The 21,912-nt window shown below is 43.1% G+C and overlaps 2 protein-coding genes across 7 annotated transcripts in view; one reads left to right on the forward strand and one right to left on the reverse strand.

The window, feature by feature from the left end:
* MAP7D3 (MAP7 domain containing 3) overlaps positions 1-18,542 on the forward strand; it is a 61,389-nt gene extending 42,847 nt beyond the window's left edge. For all 5 annotated transcript variants that reach the window (XM_054996435.1, XM_054996437.1, XM_054996436.1 and 2 more), the window contains 8 exons: positions 5,760-5,901; positions 6,213-6,393; positions 6,937-7,041; positions 12,063-12,116; positions 12,552-12,630; positions 14,181-14,352; positions 15,730-16,025; positions 16,620-18,542. In XM_054996435.1, the coding sequence (XP_054852410.1) occupies positions 5,760-5,901; positions 6,213-6,393; positions 6,937-7,041; positions 12,063-12,116; positions 12,552-12,630; positions 14,181-14,352; positions 15,730-16,025; positions 16,620-16,627 (1,037 nt within the window). In that variant the 3' untranslated portion in view covers positions 16,628-18,542. The remainder of the gene's footprint in view (positions 1-5,759; positions 5,902-6,212; positions 6,394-6,936; positions 7,042-12,062; positions 12,117-12,551; positions 12,631-14,180; positions 14,353-15,729; positions 16,026-16,619) is intronic.
* Positions 18,543-19,335: 793 nt separating this feature from the next.
* Positions 19,336-21,912, reverse strand: part of FHL1 (four and a half LIM domains 1) — a 42,198-nt gene continuing 39,621 nt past the window's right edge. For both annotated transcript variants that reach the window (XM_054996116.1, XM_054996115.1), the window contains exon 6: positions 19,336-21,689. In XM_054996116.1, the coding sequence (XP_054852091.1) occupies positions 21,535-21,689 (155 nt within the window). In that variant the 3' untranslated portion in view covers positions 19,336-21,534. The remainder of the gene's footprint in view (positions 21,690-21,912) is intronic.

The following is a 21,912-nucleotide window of genomic DNA, read 5'->3' on the forward strand; positions in this document are numbered from 1 at the left end:
CCTCTTAACATTACTCAGTTCTTAGTTTTACTGTTCATAGAGAGAAAATGGGTTTTTCAAATAGCTAAGCTCTGACATTTCTGTATAGCAGTTTAAAGGCTTTAGGATAGTACATTTCATGCTGTGTATTTAATATACAAAATATAGGGTGTCCAGAGAGAAGGTGAGCTTACTGTACTGTGTGTCTATATCATTCGTGAGACAGAATGCTGTAATGGTTGGACAGTTGGCCTGGGACCAGGAAAACCACCCTTGACATGATCTGAGTGAATTAGTTTCTCAGTCACCCACCAATAAGGAATAGAATGGTAGCTTGTCATGAAGACTGAAATAGAGATTGAGTTAATTTTCCAGTTCTTCAATGTATACTTAATATATTAAGCCAGATTGTCAAACAATTAATACATATTTGCTGACTTAATATACGTATCTGACTGCATCTTGGTTTTCCATGCTTGATCCCTGTTGAATTGTACCATTTGATACTTTGGTAAAAAGAAAAGCTTGTGTTTCTCATGCATATAGATGGGAGGGAAAATCCATTTCACAAATACAGTAACTTGAGACTTGGCAATGGAATAGTAAGAATGCCACTAAGTGGTTTCATTGTGTGTACAGGTACTTACAGGCCATAGTCATCTTTTTTGTTACTTTGAAAAATAAGGTTAACAGAGTGGATGAATCAATCGTCTCCCCTCCTTAGCCCCTGTGCCCTGTGCTCAGTGAGCACATCCTCTACCCCTCTGAGCAGGATGAACACCCTCTATCATCTCCCAAAATGAGACTTTTCGGATGAGATGTCCTGGGTACTTCTCTCTGGAGAAGGAATTTGACCAGGCACCTGGTGGAAGAATCTCATTCTACAGACAGCCATTGGTAAGTGGGTTGCTTGACTAGTATGTTGAATGTAAAATGTGTGTGAGGAAGTATGATTGTGGCTGAGGGCTCTACTTTAATGCTTCTAGGCTGGGTGCTTTGTAACTAACCCTTGTTGTGTACACCAAAATGTTCCTCTGACCCCATCCCCTAATGCCTCTAGATCTTGCATAGAGCATGCTTAATGATTCGGTGTTAGCTAGTTCAGTTTGGAAGCATACACAATCATAGCTTCAGTCGCGCATGTTTTTCTTTACAGAACCATCGTCATCCTTCAGAATCCTACCTGAATTGCATTCCTCCGTGTCGGGCGCTTCTGCTTCTGCTACATCACCTTTCCACTCTCGTGATTTTCAGTCCACCTCCTCTGCTGCAAGAAAGATACTTCTGGGATATAATCCATTGTCTCTTGCTGGCACTTCGGGTGGTTTTCCTGTCCCTTTCCAGACTGATGTAACTGGCCGCATTTATTCCTCACGTGCATCTTCACTTCGCTTGGGTGCTAATCTCCAGAACTCTGGACATAGCCGGGTTACAAAGGGAGCCAGGAGTGGCTTTTCAGCTGACTCTTCTGTGGAGGTTGAAAGGCAGGGAGATGGAATAGGGATAAGCCTGCGCAGAAGCTTTGGTACACCATACACCTATCAGAAGACTGGCTCTGGCCCTGCTTTTACCACTCTGAGTGGGAGACTGCCAAATGCCCAGGCTGGGATGATGGATCCTTTTGTTCTGGACAAATTGCTTCACACCTTCCAAACCATGAGGTGCAGCGTTGACAACATAAGCCAAGAGCTCAGAGTGTTGAATACCCACCTAGCCAATCTCTCCCACCACTTTGCACTAGCCCATCCTGGCCATATTCTGCGGCCTCGTGAGGATGACCCACGTTACCACCCTTGAATAAGTGCCCAGAACTTCAGGATCTCAGATCTATAGCTTCAACCTCATCAGATTAGTCTGGATTCACACATACCCTTGCTCTGATGGAAGGGTGACAAGCTAGACTGGTTACCTAATTCCTTTTACCCTTTCTACACCTGCTACAGGCTGCCGCTTTAGGGGTGGAGTGACTATACCTCTGTATAAACATACATACTAGTCAACATGCATAATATTAGCACCCAAATATGGAGAACTGCCTGGTATATCATAATATTATGTGAACTTGTCTTTGGACCTCAAGTTAGCATACCATTTGAAGGGAAAAAACAAAACCTAGTAATTGTCATCTTCCAAGTGCTTGTCATGCATGTTAGGTCTTTGGCAATAAAAGCATATTTTTAAAACCCACAGCAGTCATTTTGAATAGCAGTAACCGGTTGATCGTACCTTTAGTATGTGATATTACTAAGCTGCTTGTACTGTAACTTGCCGTGAACTTTTTTATGCTCTGTTTCATGCATTATGTTGAGCAGTGCAATCCATTCCTATCTTATGTGCATATTGATTATGCCTTCTATTGGGATAATGATTTATGACTTTATCACCGTTATGGGCTTCACAGTTGAAACTCACAGTCAAGCACCACGGGTACAACTGAAAGTCCACCCAAGTCCCTAAGCCACTTCCTGTCTCAAAGATGTAAATAATGGAAGTAGGGGAGAACTGAATTTGATGGGACAAACCAAACACACAGATATTGGAACAGTTATGGAAAGAATACAAAAACAAGGCAGCTGCATGTAGTTAAGACCAGGATCTCAAGAGCATGTGTGCATGTCTAAATTGTTGCACTTATTTTCTTCTCCCTGTCAAGTGAGTATTTTAACTACTTTTCTAAGACGTTTTCCTGAGATGATGCGTCTTTAACTGGATCATCCATGTAGCACAGAACAGATGCTGAGCAGCATCTCCTTCACCTTCTAACAAGTTCCTATCTAAAAAGTTGTGTAACTAAAATCTGTTACCTGCTGTGGTGTGCAGGTTTATTAACGCTGATGGTCCCATAATCTGGCATATTTATGCTTAATGCTCTTGCATTTGTGGTTTTGACTTACGGATTTTTTCTTTTATGGGGTGGAGATAACGTTTCTCATTACTGGTTTTGGGATCCTTTTTAATTTTATAGGCCAATATAATGGTGTAATTGATGGGGGGTTTTCAGTTCATTTTCTTGCAATAATAGACTGAGGTTAGAGGAGACTAATCTGACCTTTATCATTTATGATCTTATGAATCTGCCTTGTCCATCTAGCCCTGTATTTTCTACACCTTCTTGGCTGAGTTCCTTTTTTAAAAGCAGAATCTGGATTTGGCCTCCTGTATATAAAGTATGTACTCTTGCACTGCCTTATGGACCCTTAACAACCAGGATTTTTTGGGTTTGTGCTCATTTGTTCTTTGCTTTGAATGATTGAATTCAAGGTGAGGGTAGCCTTTTACTGTAGCTAACCAAAGCAATTGCTAAATGTGCTGCTGAATTGACAAATAATTTATTAATGTTTTCTCCCCTACTTTGTTGCCTATGCCTTTAGCAATTGAGGCATCTCATGAGCAACAACTTGAGGATCCTTTACAGGAGGGGGGGGGGGGGTTTGGGGCGTGGTCTTCAGTTCTAGCCTCTTCTACTTGTCACCTCAGAAACAAGAAACTTTGTCTGGGAAGACCTATGGATATAGTCTGAGCCTCTACTTGCTGCACAGTACAAACATACTGCAGACTCTTCATACTAGCTTTATAAGTCCTGTTGTTTTAAATGCTTCTGTGAATTGCCCAAAAGGGACCTGAAATACAAAAAGTTAAGCTGTAGATCTTACAAAATTAGCCAGAATTTCATGTTGGTGACCAAAATACCCAAGAAAAATGGAGCCCTGTGTAAATTATTCGGATTAAGAAAAAGTAGATTTTTAAAAGCTTTTATGTATCTCTCAGAGCATTCATATCTGATGGCATTCCTATATACTAGAGAAGGGTGTGTGTTATGATATCTTTTACAACAGAAAACCTATCGTAAGACCCCAAGTGGCTTATATAATGTTCCTCTCCTCATTTTATCCTCACAGTGGCCCTGTTAGGTAAGTTAGGCTGGGTATGTGTGACTGGCCCAAAGTCACCCAGCAAGCTTCCATGGCAGAGCAGGGGTTCAAACCTACACTACACTGACTCTTTCTTAAGGTGCCATAGGACAAACATAGGTTGGTGGGCCTACGTTCAGGGTTGTGCATCTTCTATCTGCTATTTGGTCATGATGCCTAAAAGGAGCCTCTATGTCTAGGGGCACTGTAGCTCACCGAGGGAGGAGGGGAGACAATGGAAAGGACTGTGGCAAAATATAACTGCCATAACCTGATTGTGAAGTTTCTGGGTGTACTTGATTGGTCTGTATGGGACATAATATGCTGGACTAGCAGGACCCTTTTATCTGATGAGCAGGGCTGTGTTATATGCTTAATAAGCTGAATATGAATATTGGATACTGTATCCAAAAATTAAAACCTGCCATAAATTTTGCATGCAGAGTTGACATAGAAGCAGGTGCAAGTTGTTCAGAGTTCTTAACATCAAAGGGTGTTTAGTATTTACATGATTATTTGCATGATTTATGTCATACTTGCAGTAAATTAAAAAAGGGGAGAGATGTGGTGCGATGTGGTGCAGTAGTTAAGTTGTGAGAGATTACTGATTCAAATTTCATCTTAGTCTCCAGTTTCCTAAGTGGCCTTTCCCCCGCCCCCATCTTAAACAGGGATAATACTGGCCTGCCTTGCAGGGCTGTTGTAAGGATTCCTATCATAAATGTATATGAAGCACTTTGAGCATTGAAACAGCTATATGTGAACTATTTCTGTTATATTGCTCAAGTATTGTACAGCTCTAAAACATCTTCTTCCTTGCAGCAAAAAAAGGGGAAACCCAGCAGCTAGGGTTTGTTGCAAAGACTGTTGCCAGGGTCTATGGCTATCATTCCAAGCCCACTTTCATAGAAGTAAACTGGTCAGGTTCTAATCTTGTTAAATAGTTGCCTCTTGTCTCTAAAATATACTAGATGAATGTCCGAATCTTTTCTCCTTAAATATCCACCCGAGTCCAGTGGAGAACAACTTGTGCTAGCAGCTCAAAAACATGTAGTAACCTGGAGGCATAACTGGCATACTATTGTTTGCAGTAAATTCAGTTTGCGTATAATATTTATAAACATGGCTGTGAGGTAAAGATGTGAAGATCCAGGAAAATGGGTTTTCCTCCATCCGAGGACTTTTTTCAGCTTTGCCAACAGAAAAATTGGAAATCTGGGAGGAGCACTGAAAGGAATGTTTTTGGCATGGTCCTTCCTTGTCCGGCCCCCAAGGAAACGTGCTTTCTCTCTCTCTCTCTCTCTCTCTCTCTCTCTCTCTCTCTCTCTTTCTATCTCTGCAGAATGTCAGTTTCCTGTAAGGCTGGAGGTTTTTTCTCTTTTGGAAATGATGGAATTGTCTAAAGAATAGGTTTCACTCACTCAAAATGTATTAAGTGGGGGAAACTGTGTAATATGTCGAAGTAGTTAAGTTTAGAGTTGATAAGAGAGTACGTGCTTCATATATTTCAGATTTTCTGGCGTTTTAAATTTTTTCCTGTCTTCAAAATTTCCAGAAATTCTGTATCCCCAATATTCTACACTTTTCTTATTCTGGAATCTCTTTCCTCAGAAGTGAATATCTGGAATCAAGTCAGAGGTGGGGGGCGGTGTCATGAAAGCATAATTGATTTGGTTCTTAGTTTTGTTACATTTGCCATCGTTACTAAATTTGTTTGTGCAGCTGGGAAGTTTTCTCCCCATTAAAAAGGGCAATAGTGGCTGTACAGAATATAATTTTCAGTGGATCAAGCATGCCAAACAAAAAATGGATTGAATCCATGGTGCCATGGCTACATTCATGTGACTTACTCAAATGCTTTCTTTCCAGTTGTAGACACTAGTAGTAAAAGTGCTCCAGGGACCACAACAGCTGAAGAAGCAGCAAGAGTGTTGGCAGAGAAAAGGCGCCTCGCAAGAGAGCAAAGAGAACGTGAAGTCCTGGAAAGAGCTCAGAAAGAAGAGGAAGAAAGGTAACTCTGTTGAGTATATTACATACACATTAATTTCAAATTCCTCATGAGGAATTTAAGTTTCTAATAACAGATCCAGAAATATAACCTAGTCATCTGCAGTGAGCAAGGATCTGCTATAAGTGTTGAAGCTGAGGCATCTGTGTTCTTTCTGTCTTTTCCTGTCAGTCCAAATGTGCACTTCCAGAGTTCCATGCCCCATGGTGCCATATAAATACATTTGGAAACTCAGACCACTTTTCAATACATTTTATAAAGGGAGGATAAAATGGCACATATCTGACCTGTATCAATTATGTTGGGGTTCTTAGGGTCAGAAAAGAAGAAATAGCCAAGAGAGCACTTGAGGAACAAGCACAGAGAGAAGAAGAGCTCCACCAGCTAGAAGAGCAGAGGAAGATAGAAGAGGAAGAACAGCAAAGACTGGCTGAGAAAGAAAGAGTTCGGAGAGAGGAAGAGGAACAGGAGAAGTTGGCTGAGCTTCAACAGCAGGTTTGATCTCTAAAAGCAGTGGAGTCAGGCATAACTAGAAAAATTGGAGGGTAAAAATAGTGGCTTAGGAATATGGAACACTTGCGTCCTGGTAATTTCAGTATCTTGCAAGAGGCTGCCTTCTCTGGGTCAGCAGCCAGTGCTTCCTTGGATTGTTGTCTTGAATCCCCTTAAGTGTTCCTTTGGCCTTGACTTTGCATTATTGTTATCCTTTTTAGTTCCATTTTTAATAACAAGACTCAACAAAGCATAGTGATACTTCACTTTGTTCTTATCAACAGATATTTTTGCATTCTTTAGTGTCTGGTTCTCTGGCCATTTAAAGAATAAATCAAGTCTTTAAAAAAATGAGGGCTGCTTATACCAAACCCTGTGAATTTTATTGAAATTGATATCTTATTTTTATTTTCTGTGATCTTTCATTCTGAAATAAAGCTTGGTCTCTGCAGATAGTCATCTGATAGCCAAATGGTGATCTCTCTCTCTCTCTCTCTCTCTCTCTCTCTCTCTCTCTCTCTCTCTCTCTCTCTCTCTCTCTCTCAGCGAGAAGAAGCTGAAGCAAAAGCACAAGAAGAAGCCAACAGGCACCGGCAAGAGCAAGAGCGAATTATGCGACAGAACATGCAAGAGAGGCTTGAGAGGAGGAAGGTACGGTCTTCTGCTTGGTTAGTTCTTTCCAAATAGGAATAAAAAAAAAGTTTTATAGAAAAACAGTAGGATGAACAGGATTTTGTGAATACCACCAGTAGACAAATTGGTTGCAGTTTGCCATCTTTTAAAATCCATGCTTATATATTTTTGCTTTATGATGTTAAAGCAAACTTTTGTTCATTTTCGTTCTTCTGTGCATCCCCACATGGGGACTGCGCACACGCAGGCCTGCTAACGGAGAAAAACTGATAGCTTCTAAAGAGCTCCGCTAGGGGTCACTGCTGCCCAGTCATGTCGCCGAACTGCTTTTCCTGCCTAAAACGGGGCACGTGACCTGGATGGAGCAACCCCCTCTCCCTCAGTTCTCCCTCAGCCTCCGCGAAGAGAGGAACTGTGCTTCTGAGCTCGTCTCTGTACTTTCTCGTTCTGGTGTTCTTTGACTGGATCTTCTTGGCTTCAGACTTCTGGGTTTTCGACTTTTCTATCTGCTTTTCGTCTCAATCTGGTAACTTTGTCTCAGCTGATGTTTGACTGTCGGACTATTTGACTACCCAATCCATCTTGCATTTCCATTTGGTGTTTTTCAGTATGTCACAGAAAGCTCTCTTTAAGAAATGTTCCCAGTGTGGGATGAAAATGACCCATTCTGACCAGCATGAGATATGTCTCCTGTGCCTAGGGGAGGATCATAAGGTTGACTCCTGTTGAGTCTGTCAGGAATTCACCTCCAAGGCAAGAAACGAGAGGGCCCAGGGATTAAAGGCCGCTCTTTGGGAGAAAGTTTTGTCAGGCTCTGACTCCCTGGCACCGAAGCAATCTGCCTCTAAAGAGCTTCAGCCACAACCGGCCGCTACACCTGTTCAGCCCGCAGCCACTCCGGATCAGAGGTCATGAGCTGGGTCTGTAACTTCCACCCGTTCAGCCTTGAGATCAGATCAGACAACGGTGAAAGCTTCAACTCCACATACTTCTGTGGAAAAAAGATCGCAAGCCAGATCCGTAGTGTCCATGCGTTAGACTCCGAAATCAGATCCGACAGCCGGAAAACCTTTGGATCTGCACACTTCTTTGGATACGAGATCCACTTCCGAACTACCTGCAAAACGGGCTAAGCACCATTCGAGCTCCAAATCTGGTCGAAGTTGAGAAAGGAGTGCCCAGCATAGAGACAAGGAGCCCCAATCAACTCCTAGGATGCCATCTCCACACCTTAACTTGCTGGATCAGTCAATCTCTGATGGTGAGGTGATTGAAGTGGAGCCTACTCCTACTCACAAGGAAAGGGTGGTTTGGACTTTGGAGTACGATTTTGAGCCGGCACCAACACGAGAGGATCCAGTGGAACAGGAAATTATTTCTCATCGCAAGCAGACCCCTCTGTATCACTCTCCATCCCCGACCGTGCACAGTGACTACGGTTCTGTGGTGTGCCATGCTTCAAATCCATGACAGTCCTCTCGGCATCACCACCCAATGACTTGCTGTGCACCTCCACCAGGCCATTGCTGCTGGTCAGGGATGTCGCATGCACCCAAGTACTCGGATCCGAGGCCATCGGCATCGACCAGAAGAGCATGGCTACCTCCTCCTTCCCCGGTTCCGGAGCAGGTCGACTCTGAGGAAGAGGGTGAAGACCTTCAACAGGCTTCTCGTGATGCCGGCTCTGATACATCGGATCCATCACCAGATGAGAATGTAGGACCTGCTGCCACATCCCCTTATGAGGATCTGAGACTTTATGCTGAGCAGATGTCCAGGATGGCACAGGCCTTGGGCCTAGATGTCTCTTCCACCACTCCCAAAGGGGCAGGAAAATTGCTGGGCAGACTCTACAGTGATGCACCGGCAACTATTGGTTTCCCCATTGTGGAGGGCCTAGATGAGGTCATTTTAAAAGCCTTGGAGAAGCCAGCAGAGATGCCCCCAACTTCGAAAAGAGTAGAGGCTATGTACAAGGTGAAGCATGATATTTGGCTGTCACTTTTCAAGCACCCTATTCCCTCTTCTCTGGTAACTGAAGAATTTCAGAAACAGCGGTCTGGTGCGCATTCTACCACTGCCGATAAGGAGGGTAGGAAGTTGGATGGCTACAGTAGACGACAATACATCTCAGCTCTTGGTCTTAGAATTGGTAACCACCAGGTTATCATGGGGGGATATCAGTTGTATCTCTGGGAAAATTTGTCTGAGTATGTTGCAGGCCTCCCTGATAAAAAGAGGGCACTTTTCACGTTCCTGCAAACAGAAGCTATTCATGTGTCCAAACAACGAACGCTGGTAGACACGCTGCGGAAATATCAACAAAGGGCATGGCAAGCACTATCTTGGTGAGACGGCATGCCTGGTTTCGCTCTACTGCCTTACCACCTGAGACCAGGGCAAAAGCTGAGGAGATGCCTTTTGAGGGTTATACCCTATTTGCTGCTGCAACTGATGAAGCCTTATCCGAAAAGCAGAAGAATCGCCAAACAGCAAAATCCTTGGGTATTGTTCCAGCTGATCAACGTTATTACAAGCCGAGGTACTTCCCCAGACACCAGTATGGGTACCAACGTTATGACCGGCCTGTTAGGCACTACCAGCAGCAGTGGAGTACTTAACCCGAGGCTCTACCAAGTGTACCAACCGCAACAGTCTAAGAGATGACCTTACAAGCAGAGGGCTCCTCAGCCTCCCTCTCAGTGCAATAAAGATAACCAAGGTTCAGGGAAACAGTTTTGACTAGCTGTGGCCACATCTGACCCAACTCCCTGTTATACTGAGAGACTGGGGAATCGATTACGTCGAACTCGGGTTCTGTCAATCATCAGAGAGGGGTATGAGTTGGAATTTGTGACCAAGCCTCAATGCATATTGGTAGTAGAGGCTACTACCAATACGATGCCTGAGTTGGAGATGGAAATTCAGTCTCTGCTTAATAAAGGGGCAATTTTGGAAGTGTTCAGTTTAAATGTCTTTTGTGGCTTCTTTTCAAAGTTCTTTTTAGTCCCTAAGAAAGATAGCGGCCTTCGGCCCGTTTTGGACTTACAGGGTCTAAATCTTTATCTCAGGTCATCCAAATTTAAAATGGTCACCCTTTCAGAGGCCTTATCCCTTCTCTCCAGAGGGGATTGGTTTGCGGGGTTAGACCTGAAAGATGCGTATTTCCTTGTGGGTATTAGGAGAGACCACAGGAAATACCTCTGTTTCAAGTACCGTGACAAGGTATACCAATATGCAGTGTTGCCCTTTGGGCTTGCTACCGCACCCAGGGTATTCACTAAATGCATAGCCCCAGTGGTTGCTTATTTGAGGACTCAGGGCTGTGCTATCTTCCCGTACGTAGATGACTGGCTATTGTCTGCATCATCAGCAGAGAAGCTGAGGGAAGATATTGCCTTAGTCTACTACTGTTTGCTCACGCCTAGGTTTAGTAATAAATGTTGCTAAATCCAAACTTACTCCATGTAGGAAATTGACCTATATTGGGGCGGACCTAGATTCGATACTAGGCAAAGCTACCTTACCACCTAACAGGGCGAAAAAGATTCGTTCTTTAGTATCCCTTTCTCTAAGAATAGGTATCAACCGCTAATAGAATTCAGAGACTATTAGGACACATGGCCGCTACTACAGCGGTGGTCCCTTTCGCTCGCCTTAACATGAGAGACTTGCAAAATTGGTTCGTGAGGCGTTTCAATCCAATGCTACATTCCCCAAACCAAAAGTTCACTATTCCAAAGAGGGTAATCAAATCCTTGCACTGGTGGACCCTTGAGTCAAATTTACTTTATGGTGTGCCCTTTGGACCCCACCATTGGGATTTGAGTGTCACTACGGATGCTTCCACATGGGGTTGGGGAGCCCATTGTGGTACCCTGTCTATACACGATGAATGATCCCATACTGAACAAACACTTCACATTAATGTTCTTGAGTTTACGGCTATTCAATTTGCTCTTATTTCTTTTGCAGCTCTCATCCAAAACAAGAGTGTACAGATTCTCACGGACAACACCACTGCAATGTGTTATGTAAACAAGCAAGGTGGGACTGCGTCCTTAACCCTTTGCAGAGAAGCTGCTGCCATGTGCCAATGGGCGATTGCAAATGGAATTTCTCTACAAGCCATTCACATTGCAGGAACCGACAATTCCAGAGCGGATGTGCTCAGCAGAATGGTGCTTTCGAATCATGAGTGGTCACTGAATATGATTTACCGTGAGCAGGTGTTCTTAACATGGGGCTTCCCGGAAGTAGATCTATTTGCTACAGCTGACAATGCAAAGGCCCCAGCTTTCTGCTCCCTTGCAGGAAATGACCCCTGTTCCATGGGGGATGCTTTCCAGTTTGTTTGGTCAGGTCATCTCTCTTACATCTTCCTGCCAATCCCCCTAATTGCCAGAGTACTATGCAAGATTCAACAAGACAGTACAAATTGCATTCTGATCACCCCATTTTGGCCACGACAAATCTGGTGGGCAAAACTTCTAGAGCAGTCCAAACAGAATTTCATATCACTTCCTTTGGCCCCAGACATCCTCACATGGGGGACTCTGTTCCATCACGACCCCGAGAGATTACACTTAACTGCTTGTGCATCCCATGTGGGGATGCACAGAAGAACGAAAATGAATACAGAGTTGTACATATCTGTAACTGTTGTTCATTTAGTTCTTCTGTGCAGACCCTCCCTCTTGCCCCGCTGTGAACTCTATGATAACAAGTGATTGGGTTTGTGGTGGCTCAGGAGAACTGAGGGAGAGGGGGTCGCTCCACCCAGGTCACATGCCTCGTTTTAGGCAGGAAAAGCAGTTAGGCGACGTGACTGGGCAGCAGCGACCCCTAGCAGAGCTCTTTAGAAGTTATCGGTTTTACTCCATTGGCAGGCCTGCGCGTGCACAGTCCCCATGTGTGTCTGCACAGAACTCAATGAACAACAGTTACAGGTATGTACAACTCTGTATTATTTTTGTCCTCTTAAGTATCGTTTATTGGGGATCAGAACTTACCTTTGATATTGTTTGTCATTCAAACAGAGAATTGAAGAAATAATGAAGAGGACTCGGAAGGCAGAACAGAATGAAGCTAAAGTAAGGCTTGTACTGTTGTATCCAGCATGTGTTGCAACTCCTTGTTCAAGGAGATGATGTGAGCTCACTGTAGATGCCTCGTAAATGATTAGATATATATAATGGTATGATGACTTCAGAACTCAGAAAGAATCTCACTCTGCCTCTGAGACTACCCACCCACCCACAGCTGAAACGATAGCTTGTAAGGCAAAGTGCTCTTCCTTACACGGATATAAATTGCTTGATCTAGTGAACAGATCTCAGACTAGGAGGGCCAGGTTTTCTCTTCCCCCAAGTGGTGCCTACTCATGTTCATCTCATTGACATTACTAAGTCATTGTGTGGCCCTGAAACTTCTGCAGACCTAGAACATTTGTCCGTTCTTCAGGGCTCAGCATGTGAAAACTGGGTGTTGTCCCTTGCAAACAGCTGTTACTTTTTTCTTTGCCACAGAATGAAGAGAAAGCAGATGAGGAGGATGAGGATGTTGAGGATGAGGATGACCCGGGTCTTGAAAAGCAAGATCAGCCTGGTAAGAAGCATTCCTAGGCAGGTGGAGTTGCGGGGTCCACCTTGTCAGCATCTAAGCTCTCACGCAGGAGGATGTAGAACGGACTGCATCTTGAACTGCAAGTGGTAGATTATAGCTTTGACACATGTATTAAAATAGTTTTTAAAAACTCCATGCAAATAGAAAACCAGCACACTAAGCGGATAGTTGTACTCCCCTCCTCCTTTTTGTTGCTTGCTAGTTTGCTTTGCCGATTTTCTTTTTTCAGTGAAGATTTATCACACCGAGGCATTCCAAAATATAATTTTCCATTATCTCCTGCCTGCTATTGGAAGTGGTGCTGTCCTTTCTACCACTTCTTTCTTCTGCATTTGTGAATCAGGCTAGATTCCCTAATAGATCTAGAAGCTTGCAAGAAAAAAAAAACTCAACCCAGGCAAGATGGAATTGATGCTGGTTGGACAGGTGGAGCTCTTGAAGGATGTTGTGCTCCCCATTTTTGATTGTGTTGAGTTGAACCTTGCAGACTTGGTTAGGGATTACACTGGATACAGCACTAATGCTAGAGAAGCAAGTTAATGCCACTGCAAAAAAGACTTTCTTACAACTTGGTCTAGCATGGAAGATGGCACCCTGCCTTGTCATGGTCCATCTGGCCACCTGGATCTGTGCCATGGTAGCATTGAGACTAGATTACTGTAATGCACTCTACTACATGGGTCTCCCCTCAAAGTTAACTCAGAGACCCCAGCTGGTGCAGAATACTGCAACTTGGTTATTATCATGAGCTAGGCAAAGGATGCATACTCCTCCTATTCTGCATTCACACCATTGGCTACTCATCAGTTACCAGGTTCAGTTTGAGGTATCGGCTGTTGCATACAAAGCCCTTCATGGCCTTGGTCCCTTGTATCTGCAAGACTGCCTCTCTCCCTGTGTTTCACCATGGCAACTTCACTCATCTAAACAGAACCTTCTGCAGGTATCATCCTGCAATTAGGCAAAATTAACAACTACTTGTATATGTGCCCCCATTTTATAGAACGGCCTGCCTGATGAGGTTAGGATCCCACTCTTTTCAGTTTTTGCAAACTATGCAAAACTGAATTATTCAGGAGGGCTTTTTTAAACAGGTAGGAAGGCTGTACTGTAAGGAAATGGTTCAGAGAGTTGCTTTGACAAAGGGATAGGGGCTGTGGATAATACTACTGTGTACCTACTGGGTAGCTTCTGCATCATTTAATATGGTATATCTGATTGCTTATGCTTTTTTCAGTGTTGTTTCAGCTCTGTATTGTGATTTCTGTTTATATTCAAATTTCTGCAATCCATCCTGTATTGCATTATTTATTGAATGTCCCAGCTGTTGATTTTATTAACTCACACTGTGTGATCTGTCTTGAATCTCATCAAGAAAGGCAGGCTATAATTAATGCAAATTAATAAATAAAATCACCTCAGCAATGTAAAGCAAATTGGGAAAGGTAAACATGTTTGTTTTTCCATCTTCTTGAGCAGTTTGTTAGTTCCCCATAATTTTTCAGAGCTGATAATAAAATTCTAAATTTCAGAAAAGGTAAATTACATTGACTCGCCCCTGGAAGGTGCTCCTGATCGTTCAATACAAGAAGCGTCCAAAGAAGAGCCAGACGATGTCTTTATAAATGGTGATGAGCAGCTGGAGGTCAATCAGGCAGACAAAGATGAGAATTATGAGCATTTATCTCAGATAACAGAGAACAGGTATGTATTCAATTTAACAGGTTTATAAACCACTTTTTCAGCATTCAAAGTTGTAAAAGGTAAGTTTGTTGTACACTAGGCATATATAAGAAATAATGTGTGAAAGCAGTAGCTCTTCTGTCATTGTTTTTTCTCCCCAGTTAGTATTCAAAGGTACATAGCACTTCAACCTGGAGGCTCCATTTTGGATGTCATGATATTGCCACTGTCTAGCCAGTCTCAATTAACTTGGTAACTTAGGTGGCCTTTTTAAGCCACCTAAGCCAATGGCTATTGCTACATATCTTGTGGCAATGAATTTCATAAATTGTTGGTGCATAATTGTGTCAAGGGAATTATTTCCAGCAGTGGTAATGATGACACAGGATATCAGTGTCTGAATTAGCCAAAGCCACTTTGTTCATGGTGAAATATTGGGAATTTGGTGGCTCTTAGTTGATTGGTCCTCAGCCACTGAGCTTTCCTGGCATATCGGTGTAGCTTTGAACTTGAAAGCTGAGTTTATTTTGGAGTGTAGCTGAGTTTTTGTTCTTAAGTGGACAGTAGCTGACTGAAGCAAGCCTTCCTCTGATTTGCAAGGACTTGGGAGTCCTCTGTTAATTATGAAATAGTGTAAGCTGTTTAAATGTAAGAACTTATCAGAAGCCCTTTGTTTATAAAAGCTGAAGTAAAGTCAGTTAATGTAATGCTTGTGGATTGTGAAAGGTTTGGCTGTTAAAAATAACATTACCATATTATGATGTAGCAGCTATTCGAGTAACTGCCAGGGATCACAAATACTGATATGGCGCAAACCTCTTTCTGCTCACCACCACCACCTTCTTCCCCTCCAGTCCCTAGTCTTCTGACATGCATTTGGCGCTTATGGGCAAGGCAGTTTGTGCTGGGTTTAGAGCACAATGGCAGTACCTTGGAGCTTCTTTTTCTCCCTGCCCCAGTACAAATGAGAGAAATTCCTCCTCCTCCTTCCAGCACACCAAGTATTCCACATGGCTTAAGGGAGATGGCGTGGCGCACTGTGCAAATGGTAAGCCTCTGCCTCTCCCTTGAGCCCCTTGGAACACACAGAGGTCTTATATTATTTGAGGAAGATGATAAATGGTACCTTCTCCAAATTGCAACACATGCTCTTAGAAGAGGAGCTGCAGGCTGCTGTTCATCCTTCTCACTAGAGGGCCACCATTGCATTTGTTGCTGCTTTACAGTTGTGTCATTCTCACATACGACTAAAGGATAGTTGAACCTCTGCCTTTGGTTCTGTGTTTATTTTCAATGACAGTTTTTAAAAACATGGATTACTAAAGAAAACAGATTGGGCTGGCTGAATGGAATGAATAGTTTGGAAAGAAATCTTGTTCTGCCCTACTCTCTTTCCAGCCCTCCAGCAAAGGAAGCAGTAATTGAGAACTCTGGAATTGTGCATGTTAATGAAGCCGATCACCCAATTGGATTTCTATCAAATCTGAATGGAAAATCTCTTACATGGAATTTTGAGGAGATACTTGATCTTGGAGTGATTCCTAAGGCGAACAGGCAAAGCTCAGATAGCATCGCTGCTGAAATATCCAACCAGAACTTGAAAGATGCTTCTACAGTACCCCCAAGTCCCACGTTGGTTTTTGAAGAAGAGAGCACAATGAATTCCTTGACCAAACCGATAGAGACTGCATCAGGTAATCTGTTTCCCTGGGTGGGGGTGATCTCAAGATAAAACCAAATTGAAATACCAAGGAAAGTTAATCATTTATGAATTTATCAAACAATAATTGATTTCAAATATGTTTTTTAAAAGAACTGGAATCTTGTGGCAAAAAGCTGAGGAGGAAATTATAAAAGGAAGGACACAAACTGGCCCAAGGTAGGAGGGAAATTGAGATAATGCAGATGACTGGCTAAGCAGTATGCCATTGTTAGCCCCTTTCATTTTCTGCTGCAGCCTAGAAATAATATATGGCTTTGCCATCCTTATGTGACAAGGTACCAGTTCTTCTTCGTGGAAAGTCCACCATTATCTCTGAGCACTTGGCAGTTTTCAAATGCCTCCATTGTGTTGCATAAAATGCAATAGACTGCCATTGTCACACACACTGACTTGCAAGCAGTTTACCTAGTTTTGATTGTACATAAATTATTCCTTTACAGTGCGTATTAGACTTCAAGGGGCCTGCCAAACTGATGGTGGTCTGTTGATAGTCAGAAGTTCAGGTCCATGTATGTCCTGCTATTTGGAATGAAGACGCTAAAAATGTCTTTCTTTTTTTTAACAGAACTGTGACACTAGAATCCTGGAAGTCCCCTGATTGCATTTCAGGAATTCAGGGTTTTATCAAGTCATGAAGGCCTTGTTTTGAAAAAGCTGCTTGTGAACCTTTGCCCACCTCCAAGTTATGTGCAGAACCCCCCCCCCCCCGGGAGGCTACCCCATCTAACGTTGCACCTTGAAACCTCTTCAGGGAGATTCTTGCCGTTGTTTCTCTGGTTGCTTTCTTGGATCTGTTTAACAAAGTTTCCTTTTATAATGCAACTTGTTCTCCTTTCGAGGAACTGTTCGCTAAATAGCCCACAGGCTTATGGTGGCTTACTCTGGACACTTATTAACTATCTCACATAGAGTGAGAAAAAAAATGACCTAATCCTAATGAGTATTAAAACCAGGCTCACTTTGTCATGTGATACTGGCATAGTCCTGTCCGCTCATTACAGGGGGCAATGTCTGAAGAAAGGTGAACAATAAACAGTTGAGATCAAACCTTTTCTCACTGTGGGTCAGACAACAGTTTTGAAAAATTGTTTATAATGCAAAAAAACACTGTAAGTTCAGGAGTCTGTCAACACTTGAAAACAAGCACTAAGTCCTTAAGAGTGGTGAAAGCACTAAGTCCTTATGAGTGGTAAAATAAAACAAAAAATCCTATTAGCCACAGAGGCTAAACAGAACAGTTTCCAGAATCAGCGTTTCCAGCATCCTCCCTGCAAGATGAGTGGTGGTGTGCCATAGAAAGTGTAAATGCTGCCGTTCATTAGCCCCAGTGCCTGTACACAGTGTACGGTGTCAGAGTGAGGCACGATCAGGACTTGCTATGCAAAGTGGGAGGAACCAAGGCCAGCTGCACGCTTTTGATGGGCCCAGGGGAACCAGTTGAACGAGCGTGTTACCTTATTTACCTTAAGCCATCTTCAAGTCACCTAAGCTTTTTGGAGGTTGGCCTTTCCATAACACATTTTAATAGATGAAGCTTCATATCTCTGTTGAAGCTAGTGCACACCCTAAAATGCTGAGGAGAAACAAGTTGTGTTGACATAATGCACAGTCCAGCAAGCCATGCCACTGTTGTGTGCAGCTTTTGACAAGGCTTGTGTGGGTCTCTGTGCAAACCCCAGTGAAACTGGTGGCAGCCACATGGGAGCAGTGCTTGGCAGATCCTTCCCATTGTGGGGTTGTCATTAGCTCAGTTTAGTTCTGTTTTTCCTTTTTTTAAATTACATGTATTTAAGTTTACCTTCACACATGTATTTTTTGTGTACATAAAACCAGTATTAGACCCTTCCAGTTGTATGTTTTTCTTTTTGTCCATGTTAATTCTTCTACATGTGTTCATCTACTAGCTTTGTCATGCTTGCCTCTGCCTTCAAAGCTGCTGCCTGTGTTATCTACTCATTTAACCCCAACTGTGTCCAGCATGAAGGAATGACCCCTCCATGGCTGCTTTGCCGAAACTAGAGAGAAGACCCCGTGTTGTGCCCCTGTGACTGTCTTAAATAGCTAGCTGTGCTTCTCAAAGAGCTGCTCCCTCAAAAAGACTGCTTGAATCAGCAGCAGCTATTTCAGCCCCGTTTGGCAGCTGCTTTCTCAGTGTTTTTCTTCCCCTCAGTTCAAATGTTCTCACCGGAGCCAAGGAAGTTCTGTTTCTCGACACCCGCTTAAATTAGAAAGCCAGACTCTTCCCCTGTTGCCCTACTCCACCCCTTTGCTGTTTCCAAATATCGTGGAACTGTTAGAAACTAGAGCAGTGCCTTAGGTTCAAACAATGTATTTTTGTATCATAGCTCTTTCATTCTGGCAGAGACAATCATTCTAACAAGCATGATGATGCTATTTTTCTGCGCAAATTGTTGCCTGTTGAATGCTTTGTTTACAGCTGTATGTACATACATATGCACTGTTAAATAAACTTTGCAATTGAAAGGTGTCTGGTTGTGGTAGGTCTGGAGGGGGGCGGGGTCTCAAAGATGCTTCCCCTGTTTTTACAAACAATGCCTGAGCTTGCCAGTTAGACCTCCTTCCATTTTCAGAGAAAAATACAGGCATATCCTGAACCCTAATGTTTAATACTGACCTTTAATCATGTGGCTATTGTAGATGGTAAGCTTCAGACTAAGGTTACTTATTCTCCTTTTGTTCCTAAAATTTAGGGAAGAGGCCAAAAAAATGGCCACATGTGCATTTGTAGAATGTAGGACATACAGCTGGCAAAGCTTCCTAATGCTTGTCCTGTAGTTTTGCCCTTTTTTGTCTAACCTTTGCATTACAAAAAGATGTATCTGCCTCCAGACATGTCTTCTAACCCAGTTAGCAAGTAAATGACACCAGAATAACTGAGTATTTCAGAAGCAGGTTGTTTGTTGCTTCATTTCCCTACCACAAGGAACAGCTGCATAGACTCATTGTGAAGATTCGTGATCCTTGTGGCAGTTTCTCCCTTGCTTGGGCAGTGGCTGTGTCTGTTGAAAGGCTCACCTATTATTCCTCCATGGGGAGCTCAGAGTGGTGCGCAGGGTCTCCTTCCCTCTTTTTGTTCTCACAATAGCCCTGTGTTGTAGGTTGGGCTGAGTCTGACCCCCAGTGGTACTGGAACCCAGGTCTCCCTTACTCAAAGGTCCTCTGTCTACTTGTTTTTAACATGGGTGTGCTTGAGTGGCCCTATTGTGGAGGTAAAGCAGGCTTGAACAAAAGGAGCAGTGGGAAGAAACCACTTCAGTGAATCCAAGCAAGTAGTGATCTGTTTATTGATGAAGGAAATGCCATGGGATAACACATGGTTGCAACCACACCACCCTCCTCTAGTCCACCTGCATAGTGTTCTCATCTTCCCAGCAGGCTACCCAGGCAAACATCTTCTACAGAAAATGAATGATGAAAGCCTCTGTAGAAGGCATAGTGAAGTACAAAAACCAAGGCAGGGCCATCCAGCAAAGTTAAAGGAGTAAGCTTCCTAAATACGTTTATGGCTAGCTTATTCTAACATCAGTAGCGACAACCATAAAGGGCAGGTGCCACTTAAACAAAGCTGAGTACTACAAATACAATTGTTATCCTGTATTTTCAACAGTAGATTTAAGAAAACATGTTTAATATTCCTATTAGCTGTCTATGGATTATTATAAAGGCATGCTTAATGAAAGTGTAAAACTTAAATCTAGTTTCCATGGAGGGTGGAGTCCAATGGCCATTTTTTTTATCCCCTGCAAGATGACTAGCTGATGTCCCTGTTATTGGCATAATCTGAGGAGTAAGTTAACTTGCCCTGTTTGCCTCTCATCTAGCATGTCCAGGGATTGCGGGAGTGCAGCTGAAAGCAAGCTGAAATCCAAAGAGTCAAAGGCTGGCAAAGAGGATCTGGGAGGAACTGTGATGACACCCCATTTTTAAGTTAGATACAAGAGTTCGTGGTTTATGTCATGACAGTAGGCAAAAATCTATTGTCTGCTCTGATTCCGTCAGGAATCGCTAACCACCACCCAACGATCAGCCCAGGCAATTATCTCATGTGAGTGAAGGTTCCTTCTAACACACTCAAAGCCTTGCTGAACAAAGATGGTTGTGTAGTAGAGTGACTATTCTCTGCCCCTGGAGGTACTCTGCTAGTGATTCTCTTCATCCCCACCACCTTTCTCCAGGATGCCTCAAAGTTCACAAAAAAAGTGTTATGTTTGGGTGGTGGGGGGGAATATAACCTCCTTGGAGCCTATGATGATGCTCTTTACTTGGATTCAGTAAACGTTTTATGACCTTCCCAGATTTCTAAATGTGTAGACAGCTAGAAACTGCCTTTTAGCTGCTCTTTTCTCCTTAGCTGTACCTTAATAAATTAGAAAGAATTGACCGGTAAATCTTCAAGCTAAGGAAAATACTTCTTATGCTATCTGACTGTTTGGAAGTCTTCCTGTTCTCTCTTCCTTGACCCCTTCCTTGGTGCCATCACCAAAGACCCACACAGTACAGGTTGGGAAGATCAGTATCCCAGAAAGCATCCCCATAACCCTCCTATCTCCTACAAAAGAGTAATTAAGGAAAGCAGGTGGTGGTAGCAGCAACAACCGTTCATAACAGTAAAAGTAGCCATGAACCATCACTGAAGCACCTTGAATGGATGGATACATGGAGAGGATCTGTCAGTAAAAACAGATTAAGATGGAGCTGCTGGGGCTCACTGCTGTAAAAACAGGATGTTTATACAAAACAGAGAGTCTGTTCCCTAGAGGCAGCAATCTCTGCTCAGTAGAACAGGAATGTTTTTGAAACAAGGCACATACTACAATCATACACTTCGGAAATCAGTGTTTTACAGTTCGGTGGGGTACCACAAGTGGGTTCTAGACAAATCAACAGGAACGTGCATCCAAAAAAAAAGGAAAGACAACACTTTAAAAATAACGTTTGGTTTACGGTAAAGGGCACTGGTCTGCAATTCTTGAAAGGCAGGAGTTCACTCATTCCCAAGGCTCTGTTTATTGGAACTGCCCTATGAAAGGGAGACCAGCAAGTCCTCTTGAAAAGTAGCCATGTGAATCCACCCACCTTTTACAAGACACTCCACTGTTAGTTCTTTATCAGCGTTGGTTGCCTTTGCTCAACCATCATGCAGAACAGGCAGTAAGTAAATATATTGAGACAGGCAAGGCTCTACCCTAAATTTCAAGTGGCATCCTAAGAAGTGCAAGAAAGCGAAGTTATCTGCAGCTAAGATGTTACAACAGAGGCTTTATTTAACCCCACCAGCAGCAGGAAGGAGGCAGGAAGGGCTAGAGAGAAGAGATTACCCTACGTTTCCTTTAAAAAGCAAGTGCGAGTGGGCATCTAAAGTGTGAAATTCATAGCCAGGCAGCACAACATATCTGGGGGTAAGGTTTAAAATCCACTCTGCAGCAAGGGCCCCAGGTGAGATCCCCTGTGATCATCCCTTACAGCTTCTTGGCACAATCAGGGCAGTAAACTTGCTCGTTTTGAAAGACAAAACGCTTATTAGCCAATGGGATGGAACATTTCTTGCAGTTGAAACAATAATCATGCCAGGATCGACCTTCATAGCTGACCACATTGGAGCCTCTCCCAAAACCTGTGGAATTCATAAAAGACGAGAGTTAGAAAGGACAGATAAAAGGTGCTGCCCCCACCAGCTGATAAAGCCATTTGCAGATGCGTTTATCAGCTAGACTAGACGTGATAAAGAGGCATTCCCATGGGCATCAGAGTGGGTATTATCCAACAAGGAAAAGGAGGACTTAGCACCACAGATTCCAACTTCCCAACATTCAGTGGGAGACTATAAGGCATAAATG

The sequence above is a fragment of the Eublepharis macularius genome, chromosome 13, assembly GCF_028583425.1.
Source record: "Eublepharis macularius isolate TG4126 chromosome 13, MPM_Emac_v1.0, whole genome shotgun sequence".
Lineage (NCBI taxonomy): Eukaryota > Metazoa > Chordata > Lepidosauria > Squamata > Eublepharidae > Eublepharis > Eublepharis macularius.